The 17,861-nt window shown below is 41.4% G+C and overlaps 1 protein-coding gene across 10 annotated transcripts in view; it reads right to left on the bottom strand.

Annotated features, from left to right (window-relative positions):
• The window catches only part of CUEDC1 (CUE domain containing 1), a 383,678-nt gene that overhangs the window by 88,866 nt on the left and 276,951 nt on the right, over positions 1-17,861 (bottom strand). For all 10 annotated transcript variants that reach the window (XM_069226613.1, XM_069226616.1, XM_069226611.1 and 7 more), the window contains one exon: positions 12,342-12,525. In XM_069226613.1, the coding sequence (XP_069082714.1) occupies positions 12,342-12,525 (184 nt within the window). The remainder of the gene's footprint in view (positions 1-12,341; positions 12,526-17,861) is intronic.

The following is a 17,861-nucleotide window of genomic DNA, read 5'->3' as shown; positions in this document are numbered from 1 at the left end:
GATACCGAACGCAAACAATACCGTCGAGTTTTCCGAGATTTAACTAACTTTCCGAACCGAAACACGGAGTGAAGAGGAACACGTCCGAACCCGATGGCAGAAAGAAAACAATCTAAGATGGAGTCGACGCCCATGCGCAATGGAGCCGAAATGGGAAGAGTCCCTCGATCTCGTGACTTGAAAAGACTTCTTCGAAGAAAAACAACTTGTAACACTCCGAGCCCAACACTAGATGGCGGGATATGCACAGCATGTGTATCTGCAGCTACACATGCCATCGAACATATATCTTTAAAAAATATTTGAAATCTTAATACATAAAGAATGTTCACCACCATTTTCTTTGAGCATCCAGTAGAAGCACCTATGAGATGGACTAAAATGTATTCCTTAACTATGCCAGGGTATGCAGTACCAACTTAGCAGCAGAGAGGAAATGGTCTCCATTGTTTGGGAGCGGAAGGGAAAGAAGGACAAGGTTTAAACGAATTTGAAACGTTTGTTAAAAAAACTGGATCTTCTTTATGAGCCAGACATTTACTAGAGGAACACATGAGAGGTGAGTTTGTGTTAAATTTTAATTAGAGATGAACCTACACTTGCAGATGTAATAATTATGGCAAAGGGAGTGGTGCACATATGTCAGCATGTAGACGTAATTATGAAAGATGGAGTGAAAGTACAAAGTGTGCCTTTCAAACTGAGTAATAAACAAGTGGAAGGACGCCCACGACTCTGTTTGTTCCTTGTGCCAGCTGAGCTGGGACTTCACCCCCCAGAAGGTTTTGTGGTGAAGGGAAGAGGAGGCACCCAGGAGTTACAAAAGTGCTTTGTTTGGCCTGCAGGGCAGGAAGTGCAGGACTCTGTTGCATGTGCCTTCCAGTGTGGGGCTTCATCCCCCTGCAGGCTTTGTGGTGAAAGGAGGAGGAGGCACCCAGGTACTACAAAAGTGCTTTGTTGGCCCGCAGTGTGGGGCGCGCCAGAGCGCATGCCTGGGCGCTGACCAGTTGAAGCCGGGCTGGTCTATGCCCGGGCTGGGCCACCCCCTTTTAAACTACCCGCAGGTACTGATTCAAGCTTGTTGGATGGCTGTGGAGGGAGATTAAAATACCCTGCGCTGAACATAGGTAAAAAGAAGGTAATATTGCCAGCGCCACTTGTGGGTTCCAATAGCTCCAATCCTTGCTCTACATTGGATGGATTTCTCCAGTGGGCGGTGGGGGTATTAAATAAGAAACTGAACTGGCGACAAGAAAGTTATCTCTGTCCTCACCCACTGCTGCCGCAGTGACACTTGTGGAGTGACCGCAATCTCTCAATGAGCAGTGTAGAGGAATCCTAGCATTGATACATACGCTGGACGATTCATCCTTCCAGACACTGCCTGAAAGCCAAATAAGTCCTCCACCTGTCACTGTAGTTAGAATGGCGCACTCGGAAACCCCCAAACTAAGACACGGTAAAAGAAAAGGGACAGAGGGGGGCTTGCAAGCCTAAAATTGCCTGCAGGCTCCTTCTCCAGACAGGCCACAAGCCATAGAAGGTGGGAAACCGGAAGTTGAGAGATCCTGAGACCAAAGACTATGTGTTCTGCCCTTACAATCATTTTAAATGAAGGATTAGCTCCAATCAAATAACGCCTGACCAAGATCAAAAAGCACCTTTCTGCCTTGTAAAAAGACTTAAACAAGGTGCATTCAGTTTTTGGTGCTTGTGATCAGCCATCATCAGTAACAGGGAGTGGATCCTGCCCGAAGCGAACCGGTCTTCTGGCCCCTGTATGTGACACCAGACATCCTGGCTGACAAGAAAAATGAAGAATCACTAGTGGGGAGATATAAGAAAGCCTTAAACCCTTCACATTCCCAGGACGGAGCACCAAATGCTTTAGTACATAGTAAATCTGCAAGACAAGCTGAATACTAGAGCCTCCAGAGCCCTCACAAAGAACACAGTCGAAGTTTAATACCTTGCAGCTACCACCTCAGGCCTCCCCCAATGACGTGATACTGAAAGGAGTCCTGTCCCTATATGCTGAACTAATCGAAAACCATGATCAATTAAAAAATAAGGTGATCCACTGGTTGAAGGAAAATGTGGTTAACCAAAAAGTAACTCAACCTCACAAATCATGTGTGGAGGTTAGATTGGGTGCAAACTAACTTGAAAGGTGATGCCACTGACTGTCTTGGTCAATTTTAGAAGCAAAGAGATGTCAAGACAGATTTTACTAAAATACCGCTGGCACTTACTAACTCGGATTTAAGCTTTGCTGTTAGGCTTCTTTTATAGACCGAGCAACATGACCCAACACTCGGCCCCTCGAAGGTCTGCCAAATCTTTCGCAGTGCCAACCTCAAAAAGACTTGATGCTATTGTTAACTTCAACCAAATCGATTAACTCACACCAGCCCCAAGTGATGCCCGAAGCGACGCCCGCCTCTTCATAACCGAGCCAAATGATTGCGCCACACCACAGATTTTAACTGGAACAGGTTGCACATTAATTTTATGAAACACAGCTGGGCTCCAGGCTAAGTTAAATAATCTCGATTGGCATAATTTTATAAAACATTATTTGTTTGCAGGAAACACGGATGCAGCATGTTGCTCACGTTTTCTGGGAGCCAGCCCGTCCCTCCCGAGCAGGCAGAGCAAAGGGGGGCTTGGCAATCCTGGTTTCGGTTTTGATTCCTGATAAAAAAGTAGCAGGTTTGGTCGTCTCCTTACTTTTTAGTGATTTTACTGTCTGGTTGTCGTAATTGACATTTTGGTGATTCATTTTTACAATTATAATTTTAAGAACACTGATGTGGGCCTATTGACCATTTTTAGCAAAGTCGAAACGTAAAATAACTCCACTCTGCGCTGGGGACTTTAATTTAAAATTGTGCAAGTTAAATGGTAAACGAGTGTGTGGTCTAGTGAACATCGAGGATCAAAGTCTTACCCATTCTTTACATCCCTCATGTGGGGAAATCCTTAATAGTCTTATTTTAAGACATGCTCTAGTCCCAGCAAGCAGTCAGGTACCCCCTCTGAGAGGGAAGGAACCTTATCCTCCTACTTTTACAGGCTGTAATTCAGAAACACTATTGATTTTATTTTCATGTCTCACCATCTAGTACCCCTCTTTCAGGACTTCAGGGTTCAAACACTGCCTGAGCGACCATCACCCATTAGTTTCATCCCTGTGCCTTGAGGTAAAAGCTGCTCATATGGACAAGCAAAGCTGTAAGATTGTTGCAAGTAAAAGGGGCGTACAAATAAAGTGGGACAAGATAAGTGCTTAATCATTTTTAAAACAGGTGGTTGTTGATCAAGCCCACTTTACTTTTACATGCCTCGCCGAGTGTCTCCCAAGACAGGATTTACAATTGGGCTTTGAAAAGCTATGCACTGCCATATAACAAAAGTTCACTATGTACGTACCCAATAGGGAAAAACCCTTATGCTGGTGGTTCAATGCTGAATGTTCAGCAGCCCAAAAGAAGTTAAAAACTTCTGCAAACTTCACCCCATTCAGTAGAACAAGTTAGGGTGGCCAGACATCTATGTGAATCCCGGCTCATACAGAGGGAAAGGAAGATTACAGCACATGCGTGGGATGACTTACAAAAAGCTGCTATACTAGGAGATAATAGGCTCTTTTTGAGTATGATAAATAGGCCTTATTTTTTCTGATGCCAGCGCCCAGAAAATAGTAATCGAGCCCTACTGAGAAATGGGTGGCTCACTTTTCAGCATCTTTCACCCTGAGGCTACTTCCCCTATCGCTACTTTTGATGCACTGAAATAAAACAGAATAGAAGTGAAATTCCAGTGGGACCATTATGTTTTGACGTTAAGGAAGTGCAGAACGCAATTAAAACAAGTATTTGCAATGCAACGGGTTTCGCGTTTGCTCATGTTAGAGCTGATCGCGTTGTAAACTCCTAACCCGACTTTTCATCTATCGGCAAAAGTGCTTTTATGTAAGTAACCCGAAAAAGTTAAATTAACTGTGTAAAGCGCTCGACTTCTGCCAAGCGAAATAGCGCTAGTAAAATAGAGAAAAAAGTAGTCCACAAGCCGGACAGAAAACAGCGAGCCTCGCAAGTTTTCTGTACTTGGTCGATGCGCTCGAGGAGGGCTAGCCACCGGAAAAGGCACGACGTGACCATGCCTTCAACTAATGAAAGCAAGCGGATTTTAATAGTCAAGCCCACGAACCAATGGTTAACACTGATGTGATGTCGACAGGGCTCCCAGCCCTTTTCTAATAAAGAAAGCGTCTCACTGCGATATGCATGCGCGAGCAACGCAGACTCGACCCTAAAAAAAAAAGTACATCAGGGAAAGCCCCAGGTCCGAACGGGGTCCTAGTAGATATTTACAAGACATATATAGAACTGGGGGCGCTATTATTAATGAATGTTTTTAGGAACATGGCAGCTGGATATATCCCCGCCTCGTGGAAATTTGCAATAATTGTGCGTATCTATAAGAAAGGTGATAGGTACTCTCCAACGTGTTACAGACTTAGCTCCTTAATTGATTCAAGCTTGAAGATCCTGGGCAGAGTGCTATTGAAGCGCTTGGAAAATTGGGCATTAGACAATAAAATACTGTCAAGTGTACAATTTGGCTTTAGGCCTGGGGCTAGCACATTCGACCGACCAGTGCCTTAATTTGTACTTATTATGGGGCAAATAAGTTCAAGCGAAAAAGGGGTCACTCCACATGGCCTTTATTGACTTATTGTCTGCATCTGATCTAGTTAATCTTCAAAAACACTTGGCCTTAATGGAAGGAATGGGAGTAGAGCCAGACCTCTTAGCATTACTAAAGCGCCTACATCAGGATCTGTTGTTGAAAGTGTGTTTTTGGCCTCAGGGTGAATTGACCCCTTCCGTAAAGGTTACATTTTGTGTGAGGCAGGGATGCATCTCCGTATCTTTTCTATTCTTCTTATACACAAATGTAATTTCTAAGCACCTGGTCCAACTTGGGAAAGATATTCCCTGAATGGGGGTCCTCCAGAACCAGATTCCGATTTTACTGTACGTAGATGATGCAATGCTACTTGCTCATATGGCAAATGGTCTGCAAATTCTAGTAGATGGATTCTAAAATTACATGTCCATATTGGACCTTAAAATAAATCACAGCAAATCTTTTGTCATGACGTGGGCCCCAATAATACGAAGACCAAAACTTTTATGATGGGGTGGATGCTACTGGAGAAGGTACATATTTTAAATAATTGGAGATTTTGTTCTGCTCTTTGCCTTGGAAGCACTTTTTAACAGTTAGGACAATATACTTCAAAAGTAACATTGAAGCAATGTTCAGATTTAACCAGAAACGAGTTCAAAAACCCATCAAAGAACTGACATACCTGTATAAAACGAAATGGACCTCAGCAGGCTCCTATAGGGCACACATATGGGCTATGCAAATGCAGAAGGTTTACAAAAAGTTGAAAATGTGTTCCCTCAAGAAATCATTGCAGGTTCCTCAGGGCTGTGCAAACCTGATTTGCCATGAAGAACTGGACCCCCACAAATTTAGTGGGCTCACCAAGACTTGGTCCCGTACTGTACTGGGTTACAGTATGGCTAAATCCAGGGGCCTCTTTGGTGTGCGCTTGTATCTCTGACTGCCTAAGCCTAGCAAGGATGGCTGATATCCCCTGGCTGTCCTATCTTAGGAGGACCTATGAAGTGATCGGTTTAAAAGATATGCATTATAATCCGACTACCATCACTTCAAAGTCAAAAGATTTAGTAAAAGATAATTTTTTTATTTACTATTCTAATATTAGATTAAGGAAAGCTTAAAGCATGCCTGCATTGGTAAGATATGTACCTTTGTCGAAAACAGATGGCAAGGAACTCACCTGTCCTGGGTAACTAAACCTCTTTATTACCCGTATTTTTCCCTTTTTAGATTTTTTATGATCCATGTGACTGTGGTTTTCCCCACCCAATATTGTTGGTCCCCCGACCTACCCCCATGCAGGCGTGTTCATTCTTTGGTACAAAATACATGTCATTTCTTGCTCTTGTGCTCCTTATATGAGGCCCCACCTATATTGCGGACAGCAAAAATAAGAGCCTACTTGGATGATTCATGTTATTTACAGAGGCTGGGGAATTAAGATGTTTGTTCAGCAGTTTTGAAGTTTTGAATTGCTTAAGAAAATAGGTGTCTTTGAGAAAGATACGAACACATTACTCTGGATTAGTAGATTGTAGAGCATGACAGCTATATATATATGTATATATATATATATATATATATATATATATATATATATATATATATATATATATATATATATATATATGACTTAGGCCCTCACAAGTCATGGTTAATTATAGCACTTTTTAAATAGTCTGATATGCCAATGATTTGTAAGTGTCTCTGGCTCTGTATGTTCTTATCTACTTGATATATTGATTGACTTGCCATATGCATGCTGTTTTGTTGATGAAATGTGAATTTATTTTTAACTGTATTCTTTTATGAGTTCCTGAAATCTGAATAACGTTTTTACGAATACGAAGTGGAAGGAAAGATAAAGTTGGACAATAAAAATAGTTAGAGTCAATTTAAAGGGGCCTGTCTGAGGTGTGGTAAACTGGGCTATAGGAGCAATGACAAAATTTGTCCAGAAAAGAAGGTAGTCTGCAGTTGCTGTGGGAGAAGAGTATGTTATTGCATGCTGAAAGTGTGATGCCTTACACATGAATGCAAGAGCTTCAAAGGATACGAAAGAAGTATGCGATGAAGTGTAGGTACAAGTTGTATGAAAGGACAGTGATCATCCCTTTGAAATGGTGTTGGTAAACCACAAACAGGAAAATGATGTTTGACTCATGTTGCAGCATAATGATAATTCCGGAGGAGGCTTGAGGTTGATGTTGATGTTTTAAAAGTATGCCAGGGCACTAAAAATGCATATTCATCCTGGGAGCTATGGAGGTCAAACATTCACTATGTTGGTTTTGTTTAAGCTGTGTGGAACTCAAAGGAAGACGGCAGTACATTGGCCACTTAATAACCAAAAAATATTATGTATGCACCAAATAATGTGCTTTCACTCCCTTAGTATCCCTACCAATGCACATTCCACTCCCTTTCTGCTGTCCCTTAAGCACCTCTTCTGAGTCCTGTTGTCGTATGACGTATTTTAACATTATGTGCCAGCGTGATTGTTGTGAAATCTGAAGCTGACACCCCCCAATCCTACTGGTCAAGCTACACCCCTGTAAACCATTCTAGATGGGTAAGCATAACTTATCAGAACAAGCATTTACAATGCAATAGGTCTTGCATCTGCTTGTGTTAGAGCTATTGGCATTGTAAATTCACAACTGTACTTTTCTTGCCACATAAATTGGTCAACACTGCCTCATAATTTCATATTTTCCTGCCATATAATTCTGGCAGCCCTGCATAAAACTAAAGCACTTCCATTTACCTTCTTTCTCTACCTGCAGCAAAAAAATAAAATGTTGCCATTTAGCATCCTAATTTAAACCTGCCTTGCTAATTCCAACAGAATACCACTTTCACCACCCCACCATCAGAGTTTCTGGGAGGCTAACACTATTCCCCAAAAAAAAAGACACAAGACAGCCTTAGAGGAGAAATAAACGAGAAGGGTCACCAAAACATATCAAGAGTGTTCAGTCATAGTCTAATAAGGATGTTAACTTAGCCTGAATCATGGTCATAATTGTAATAAGGAGAGATTATTAAAAAAATATCCAATTATCATATCAACCGTTATCAGAAATAAACTTTTGGCATTAGACTGTAATGCTCATAACAGCCCCTAGAGGGCACCATAACAAAAATATAATTTGTAAGAAGCGTGGTTATGTCATCATATTGTTAGCCCCTATAGGGCATAACCCCATGAAAAAAAACTGGAGGAAGCAATGCAGTGTAACCATATACTTAGCCCCTAGAGAATGTTATTAGGACTAGCAGGCCTATAGCAATGATATTATAAACAAAGTCCTTAAAATAAAAGCTATTCCCAGCTGTAAAACAAAAGTTCCAGCCATGAAATGCTTAAAAAGACACTGAATGGTGAGAGGTGTTATTATTCTGGGATCCCCACTAACCTACTGTGGGGGGACCCAGAGATGATGTTGACAGAAAGAGCATATTGTTGTGAACATTTTGGTGGTGGTCCATTGTCCTAGGCCACCACAGGCTGAGTTATGAGTAAACGTTATGTAAAAGTAATGCCCTGTAATGCTTTATGGGGCAATTTTCCCAAGAGAAGTAAATATTGTATATTGGCTCTCCCACTGTGCCAGGAGAGCCGCTTTCAGGATTTCTGTTTTCGGTAACGCATTTATCAATTCCAAGTGTTTTAAGGGGAGAGCCACAAGAAATGACTCTAATAGGTAACTAAGCAATGTGTCCAGTGCTACAATATCGCTGATCGAGTTCACGTGAGCGCCATGGTCACCATGCAGCACAACAGTGAGAGACAACACACTAAAAAAAAAAAATAGTTTGCCCACGCTGAAGTATATTGGCAATCGTGCAATAATCAATGTAATCAATCAATCAATCAGGTAATTTATTAAACGTGCTACTGACCCGTCAGGGTCTCAAGGCGCTGGGGGCCTGACATAACATGACATAAGGCATGACAATAACAGCCTCAAGGTGGGACAAACGTAAAACATTCCCAATGACATCAAGTGATTTTCAAAAGGCAAGCCCAGGAATTAATTTAAGTGATGGACGTGCGATGGGTGTGGTTAAAAGCCCACAATACTTACAACAAGTCGAAGGGTTTGCATGCTCGACCTAAAAAATAGGCCTGCTTTTTAAATGCTACAGGTTAATTACAGCGAGTGTAGTGAGAAAACAGGTGTTTAAAATAGCTCATGAAGAACACCTTGAAATGGTCAAACTAAAGAACAATCAAGATCAGCTTTTTGGTGGCCAGGCACAGATCTAGAGATTGAGAGAAAAGCAAGAAAATGTCATAACTGTGCTAAGACTGATAAAGGTTTGAAGACTTTTCATGCTACCAATGCGCTGCCAAAAGCTGCAGTGTTCCATGTGAAAAGGTTGGTTTGGAAGGACCTTTGCCATGTGAAGTACCGTTCCTGTATTTATATTATTAGGGGACCTTTATTCACGTTGGCTAGTGATACATCATATCAATTCTAGTGCAGGGAAGCCATTTTTGAAAGAAATATTTCATAGAGAAGGATATCCAAAGACTATACTTTCTTATAATGGTGTGCTATTTTGAGATGGAGGAGTTTTCAAAAATTGCTTAATAGTTCTTAAGGTGCACTTTACCAACCTGAAGGCAAGGGAACGGCTGAAAGATTGAATCATACAGTAAAAGAAAATTAGCAAGTGATATGATGGGTACATTATGTCAACTCCAGTGTGTTTATACGTTTTTACAAGAAAGAAGTGAACAATATCTTAAGTCTATACTTACTGATAATGGAGTGCAATTTTGATCAAGAGAAATGGATGATTTGTTCAAGAATAGATGAATGATTGAACTGTACATAAAAAGAGATTATTTAAAAAGGCTAAAATCTCTGCTGTAAATTGATAATAAGTATATTTACTAAAAAGAATGGATGCACAGAGATTGTGCCCTCATTAAACTACTAATAAGACCCCACTTTGACATAGTCAGAGGAACAAACCCTAACTGTAAGTTTGTTTGTTTCGGAGTGGATGAACTGAAGGAAGGGATGTGTTAATGTATCTGCCTAGGTTCTTGGAGGGCGAGTGAGAAGAAGTTGCAATAGAAACACAAGGAGAATTTTGATTTGCAAATGGTCACCACAGAGTTAAGTGTGGATAATTGGGTGTGAATCGAGGTCCCAGTAGGATGTGGGAAATTCTCAAAATTTACAAAACCATGTAGAGTAGGTAATGTGTTACAAATGCTGTTAAGGCCACTGATGATAGAATCTGGAACTGAAGTAGGATATCTAGGTGATCAGAATATGAAATTTAATATTTATCTTCTGCATCTATTCCCCTGAAGAGTAAAGATCTAAATTGAGGAAAAGATGGTAATAAAGAATACATTGGGGAAATAGTTTCTAGAAGACCTGGTCATCTTAAAGACTTGTGTAGGAAATGTATTATTTGCACTTCAAATTGTTTATGGTTCAAGGAGAAAGTTTAACTCCATACATGTGTTTTCCATTCCTTTTCAAATGTGTGTTTTGTTGTTTAGGAGAAATTAAATGAATATATTTTGGGGGGAATTTTATAAACCTGTATGTCACTATACCTATGTCAATATTCTCAGTTGTGTTAATAGTGTTCCTTCCTGGAACACGTTACTGAGAAAAGGAATGATAATTCTACTACTATCAGTTGATTTGGTGAATGACTGCACTTAAAGTTCTGTCCATTAAAGCTGCTTTTAACGTACCTTTATGTGCTGTGATGAAAACAAAAATATCAGTCACATTCAATAAAGCCTGGTACAGACATAGGTAATACACAACGCTTGGCAGTGGAGGGTGAATGGGGGGGGAGGGAGGGATTTTGTTATCAGCATGGTGGGACTGAATAGGTGGTCAGTATCGGCTCCAGAGACGCCTATAAATTAAATGGCAGCAATCAAAACAAGAAAGAATTCAGACAGCTACAGCACCATGACATTTCCGGGCTGACGCATGGCGCCAACAATCTATTGCAGAGACGGGGTGAGGGGAGCACAATCCCCTTTAATGAAACCACTTATGAACATAACACAGCAATGTACACCAGTGCTCATGTACACAATGAAGCAGCAATATCTGAAGAGAGGAAATCACACACAAGTATGGCCTTATTTTTAAAGGTCACCAAGGTCGAGACACACTAGGCGAACGGTTTGCAGTGAACCTCTGCTCAATACTGGATGCAGCTACATCAGCATGTTTATAGGCTAGTTTTCTACAGTTACTGATTAGGTAGTTGCAGGCTCCATCGCTAATCAATGCACATAAAAGCAGTCACCCTTTCCTTAAAGAGGGATGTGCAATTGCTGCTAATACTTAAGTGTGCGATTGCAAAAATGTTATATATGATGAGAATGTGTACAGTGCCAAGTCACGTCATACGTCGGAGATAAATCACTGTACAGTAACAAGAGCAAGAGAAAGATAATGTTTTAATTTAAAATACAGACTTCCAAATCACAAATTGTTATTTGCATGGCATGGAGCCCAGAGAGCAGAATTGTTTGGAAAAACCAAAGCTTTCCATTGTTTTTTATTTGTGTTTGTTTTGGCCACTACGCCTAATTTACTTACGGTTTCAGCATTTTAAAAAGTGTAAACAATTTTATAGAACATTTGATTATTCACATTCTCAATATATTAGGTATCTGCTCCTACAGCGTTTTTTCCTATTTACCTTTTGAATGTATAAAAAGGAAACCAAGTTTTTTTTTTTTATTATAAAGGGGTTCAGCACTATGTAGAGGTACACACATGGCCAATAATGACCCAGACTCCAGCGAGGCGATTTTGGAATATTTTAGATGCTTATTTATCCCAATGCGTGAAATACAATTTAAAAAAGGCCAATGCTTTGTTCAGTGCCGATAACGAGTATGTTTTTTGACAAACAAAGACCTGCCTCCATATGCTGTGCGTAGAGAGGCATTATTTGCCTAAATTAGCGGAGCCAGACAACTGTGATCGTCAGTTATTTGAAAAATGTGTTTCCCTGTATTTCTTTGGGAAGACTGTCTCTTTGAAGTTATCCTGCATTTCGATCTGTCGGTCTTTGGTGGTTGAACAAAGGACACCTTGATTAATTAAAGAAGAAATGTTAAAATTCCTCATCATAAATATCTTGTCACAGAATTGGCTTAAGCATACACAATTAAAATCAATGCGAGCGGGACAACATCATTTAGTGCGTGTGCATGCTCAATCCTCTGAGGAACTCTGTGGGCTAACATGGACCCCGGTAAAATAAAACAAACCAGCGGCCTCCGTTGCAATCGAGCGGGTGCCCCTTAAACATTCAGTCTCCTTTATGCAGTTTAATGACAAATGGGGAATGTTCAAGGCCCGCTGCTCTGAGACAGGTTGGTTGTGTATTATTGAAAGGGAGAAGAGATAATCAGCAGTGGTGCTGCTTCAATTCCCAAGAGCAGCTGCCAGGCGCAGAGAGGCGACCACTGTGTTTGCAAAGGAGTGTCAATAGATGGACAAAGAGGGGGGATGGGAGGTGGCTCAGCCGTCAACCTCTAGGACGGCAGTGTAGATGGCGACAAGGATACATTTGTAAAATGGCTTCTGGGTTTAACAGATTGTCAATGACCTTTTCACAGCGCCCCTTACCTCTTTCAAGCGCTAGGAGAAATTCCCGATTTCTCTGGAGCTCCCGCATGAACTCCTCGTTTTGCAGAAAGAGGGCGATGCGCTCATCCTCCAGGTACTGCTTCATCCTCCGCTCCTGCTCCAGGGAACCCTGCGGCTTTTCTCTGCTGTCCCGCCGCACGGTAGGAGTGGAGCTCTGCGAGTTCTGCGGAAGAACGAGCGTAAAATCACAATCACCTGCCAGCTATGGCCACATCTATCTCTCAGAGAATTGTTGTATATGTATGTCAAAGTCTGGTGAGGAGGCTAACCAGGTTAACAGTCGCAGTCATCTGTAGACCCTAAAAAACATTCGTAAATGGGTCAATTCACCAAGACTGATTTAGCTGTGTAAGGAAAGTGATCGCCGAAGCTTCAAAGTATCCGTCTGATCTACTCAGGACTATGGCCAAGGACTTCATCCCGTTGCATGGTAACCATTAGAATGTAGCACTGTGGACATGTTTATTAAAGACTGCTCGACTTTCGTTTGAAAACCTTAGGTCGAAAGAATGGTTGCTGTGTGAAAAAAATAACTTCTGAAAAATTGTAAAAAGGTGTAAATGCCAAATTCTACAAATAAATCTAAAAAAATATATTGTTATCACAGGATATATGGTGAAGTGTTTGGGGCCTAGGATGTGTGAGAAGCACTTGGCCCAAATGTTGGACAACTGAAGGAAATGTTTTTTTTTATCATTTCGTTTCATATTGTTTTCGAGCGTAAGCTAATTTTATTATTGTTTTCAAATTTTCATTTTCGACCAAAAGTATCAAATGAAGTAAAGGGTTCATTTATAAACTGGCTATTCTAACAAACTGTTTTAGGCATTGGCTTTCAAGAAAAATAGCTTTTCCCACTATTTCTTAACTGTTGGCTTCCACGAAACTGAAATACCCTGACGCCAAAGTCGTGCTCTTGATGTAGTAATGGTACCTGCAGAGGAATTAACATTTGAGGCAACGTCCCGAGGGTACGTGCCTGGAAGGCCAGTGGCAGAATGAGAGATAGTCAACTGCACTTTCCGAAATTGAGGCAGTATAGGTGATAGGCAGAGCGTGCTGCTATAGTCGTCAAAGAAGACCGCCTCCTTCATAATGAAACAAACATGTAGAGACGACTGCTACATTTCCTGCTACCTAGTTCAGGAGACAGGAATGAGACAGGGGTCACAATGCCCGATATAGCCAAATGTGCAAGTCAGCACCAAAGGCAAAGTTTTTTTGTCTACTCTTTTTTCCTGTCTATGAAAGTGGGGCCTTGGGACATAAATGTGGTCCTGTTGTCTTGCTGAACAAGCCACCTGAACTGAATAGTGAAAATAAGGGATGTGATTACGGACACAAAAGCTATGTTGTAGTAGGCGATTTTATTTCCTTCAGAACTATGTAGTAGCAGTCAACTTTATTTCCTTCAGATCCTAATTTTAGAAAGTTATGAATGCCCAGACCATGCAGAGCAATCGCCAGTGGCGATTTCTTCTCAAGGGCGGGGGTTTTGGAGGGGGTGTTATATTTTTGGGGAAAGTGGTGGGGCACTTTATTCGCCCAAGCACTTTCAAAGGGTACAAGCTGCCCCCAGTAGTCACCATTGGTGAATCATATTGGAAGCTCTTTGGCTCCACTATTCAATAACTATATATTTCTATCTACAACAAGGCTTTGTGGTTTACTGGCAACTGCACACTGCAGAGCCTACGAGAGTCCAAATGGCACTCCTCCTCGTGAAAACAGGCAATGGAAAAGATAACAGATACCGTCTTTGGGATCCACTGGCTTTGACAATGGTTTTAGCAATGCTTTGAAGCTTCCCTCATGCTGTGCACCATGGCTAAAGGATAGAAAAAAACTCTGATGCGGCCACTCATTTTATTTGGTACATGCATGGACCATGCATGTGAGCTGGACTGTTAAAAAAGAAAACAAAAAAAGAAAAAAAAGCACAAAAGTGTTTTGTTTGTTTTTTTGGAAAGCGGGTGGGGGAAGCCACCTGGGGAAACGGAAGCAACAAGCACAGCAGGTGGAACAACAGGGGGCACATGGGGGGAAGCAACACAGAAGGGTGGTGGGGAGGAGAGAAAAGTAAAAGGGCGAGGGAAAGAGAGCAACTTGGAGCTAGGGGACAGCAAGAAAGTAATATGGGGGAGAAGAACATGAGGGTGAACATGGCAGGGGTCAGTGGGGGAGAAGCACCACAGACGAGACTGAAAAACACAGAGCTGGGAGGAAGAAGAGAAGCACAATAGAAAGACAGCTGGAACACACATGCATTCTTGTGGAGTCAGTGAAACAAAAGAAAAAAGTGGTTCCCTAAAAGTGAGCAGTGGAAGGACACAAGTAATTTGGACATGCTCCAGCAGAGGGACAGATAAGATATACAACACAGGCCATCGAATAAGAAGCAGGTGAATGAAAATGACAATAAAGGCAACCAATGGGCGGGCAGCAAGTCCCTCCATGTTCTTTAAGCCCACAATATATTGTTTGCAGCCACAGTGGCGCTGCCTGGTAGGCTCGACCTAAAAGAGTGCTCCCTAAATTGTAAACAAATTAAACTAAAGAGAAAAGCCTTTATAAGCTAATGGCCAACAAATGATATTCTATGAAGCACAGGAAGGGTTGCACTTTCCCCATCACATCTAAAATACAGACCTCCTTAACTTTCTATTAACAGTTGTACAAATATAGAAGTACTCTGGTACCTACAGAGAACACCCTTGAGTAGTACCTAAAGGTGCTCCATGACAGTGACGATACACCCTTAAGACAACTTAACAGATCATTTATAACTCTTTGTTTCATTACCTTTTCATACCCACACTCCGATCCACAGGCATATTTGTGCATCTGATTATTACAATTTAACACTTTTATAAACAAAGTTCATTAAGTTTAAACTTTGGCTCAAACCGACATATCAAGTAATGGGCTTCGGATCTCAAGTATATGAGTGAGGAAAACGCATAACAAAAGAAAACAAAAACAAGCAACCTGCACAGACCAACCTACCCACGCCCTGCTTAACCCCACCAATAATCTGAGCATCCACCAGTGATTCATTCCTTGCAGTCGGGGTCCAACACCCATCCCCCAAACCACATCCCTGGAGCAGTTTAAGATTTTTACATCAATTCTTCACTTTTGAAAGACCATGCCAGTTTTCTTCGGGAATTATTTAGTAATTAATGAGCTTGTAGTAAAACATATGTTGCTCACAAGCTTTACATTACCATCACTTTCCAGCCAAAATGAGATGTGATCGAATGTAAGCTTACAGATACAAACACAATGTTGGACGGCAACCCAGGGAGAAGAAATAGATCCTAAAGTGGAACTGGAATGATAAAGGACTCTGAATGCACCCAACTATGACGGGAGTGACTGCCACTCAGTGTTGTATTCAAGAATGTACAAGAGGCAACATTTCTTGCAAAGCTTCAAGACCATTGCAGGCGCTGGGAAAGTACCACTATTTACCTGCAACCACTGCAAATCAGTCTTCAGTTTTAAACCGAGGAGGACCTCTTCAACTATGTGCACAATCCACCAGCAAGGGGGCATTACAAAGGAGGAGCTGCGGGCTCCCCTTTCACAGCGCCACTAAGAGACGTTTCATCGTCTGCAGTATGTTCTGTGCTGCTCATACGGATTCTGGTGCCTCGCTTTCCACTGCTATGCAGGTGCACAAAGATTTTGACTCGGACCCGTTCTAGTGCTGCTTGTAAATAAACGAAATGAGTTTGCTGGGCTTTCAGAGGGCTGGCCCGCTTCTAGCCTAGAGCACTCCCTTTTACAAAAACAAAGGCGCAGGATAACTGCCAGCTAAATACATTAGTCGTGACACCATTTACGATATTTTGGTATCTTATAATTAGAAATGCACTGAGTAGACGAGTGAAGGATGAGTTGCTTCTTTGCATCCCCAAGATTTTAGCCAGGAAAGAGAGTCTGCCTGCAAAACAAAAAGCATATGTGCGTTCGTGCCTGTGAAAACCATAGCATTTTATTACACCGAGCATGAAAGGTGGCCAGTGAGCCCTCCTTCAGTATGGTAACATATACCATGTGACGCTCCATATTAACATTTGGCTGAAACGTGTCAGGCTACTATCCGTTTGGTGTAAGCATTTAAAAAACGACTGGGCTAATTCTAAAGCAGAATGTGTAATCACGTATTTTAGAACACCGAGGAATATTTGGTCATCCAAACTGAAGGAAAATAAAAGCGTATCCAGCATCATTGCTGATAATCTTGTTGGTTTTGAATCTTTCAATTTTTTAGGTAAATATGGCTGTTGTGTCCTTATTGTATACAGTCCAACATTGGTGGAATTTATGTAAATGATTAGAAGGTCTAATGATAACCAGCAATGAATGCTAAATAGTTTTATCTGTTCTATTTAGGAAAAGGAATACATGAGAAGAGAGTGAGACTTTGTAATTCGTGTATGGGTCTACAAGGTTTATAGACTCTCTAGGCTTAATTGGTTTGGGTAAGGATCACCCAGCTTTCTTTCAAAATTGGAGAGAATAAATGTGAAAATTAGTATTCTCCTTTCAGTGATTAATTTGGGTTTTCATTGATGTAAGTAAGTTTTATTGATTTCTTGCTACATTAGCATGTTGGCATGCCAGCAAATCCACACAATAGCGTTTGGTGAATGTACAGCTGCCTTACAGATGTCAGCTGTAGGAATGTTTCAGAGAAAGGCCATGGTAGCAACTTTTTTTCCTAGTGGAATGTGTCCTAGGTGTAAAAGGTAATGGTCTTTTAGCTTTCGCATAGCAAGTCTGAATGCATTTAACTATCCCTCTAGCTATGCCAGATTTGGATATTGGGCTGCTTTAGTGAGGTGGTGAGAAGGCTGCAAAGAGTTGCTTAGTTTTCCTAAACTCTTTGGTTCCATCCATGTAAAACATGAATGCTCTTTTAACATCTAGAATGTGAACAGCTCTTTCTGCAACAGAGTCAGGTTGTGGAAAGAAGACGGGTAGTTCTATAGACGGATTCGTATGAAACTGTGAAGAGAGGAACTTCGGGTTAGTGCAAAAGACTACCCTAGCTCTTCTTCCAAGGTTAGCACCTGGAGCTCATTGACACGCCTGAGTGATGTGATGGAAACTAACAGAGCTACCTTCCAAGAAAGGTATTGAAGAGGATATGAATGAAGTGGCTCAAAAGGAGGAACCATGGGCCTGTTGAGTACAATGTTGATTTTCCACAATGGTGCAGGTGGTACCCTGGGCAGAATGACCCTTTTAAGGCCTTCCATGAAAGCTTTAATGACTGGGATTTTGAACAAAGAAATACATTGTCTGTTCGGGCCATTATGCAGCTATAGCTGCGAGAAGGAGGCAAATGGAAGTGTAGGCTAGATTTGCTTTCTATAAATGGAGCAATTAACTAACGATCTCTTGAACAGTAGTCTTCAGGGGGTCAATATGTTTGGGCGGACAGTACCAAACAAAATGTTTCCATTTTGCTGCCTAACAGAATGTAGT

The sequence above is a fragment of the Pleurodeles waltl genome, chromosome 3_2 (assembly GCF_031143425.1).
Source record: "Pleurodeles waltl isolate 20211129_DDA chromosome 3_2, aPleWal1.hap1.20221129, whole genome shotgun sequence".
In the NCBI taxonomy this organism is placed as follows: domain Eukaryota; kingdom Metazoa; phylum Chordata; class Amphibia; order Caudata; family Salamandridae; genus Pleurodeles; species Pleurodeles waltl.
The sequence above is the reverse complement of the archived record's forward strand: the minus strand, read 5'-3'. Positions and strand labels throughout refer to the sequence as shown.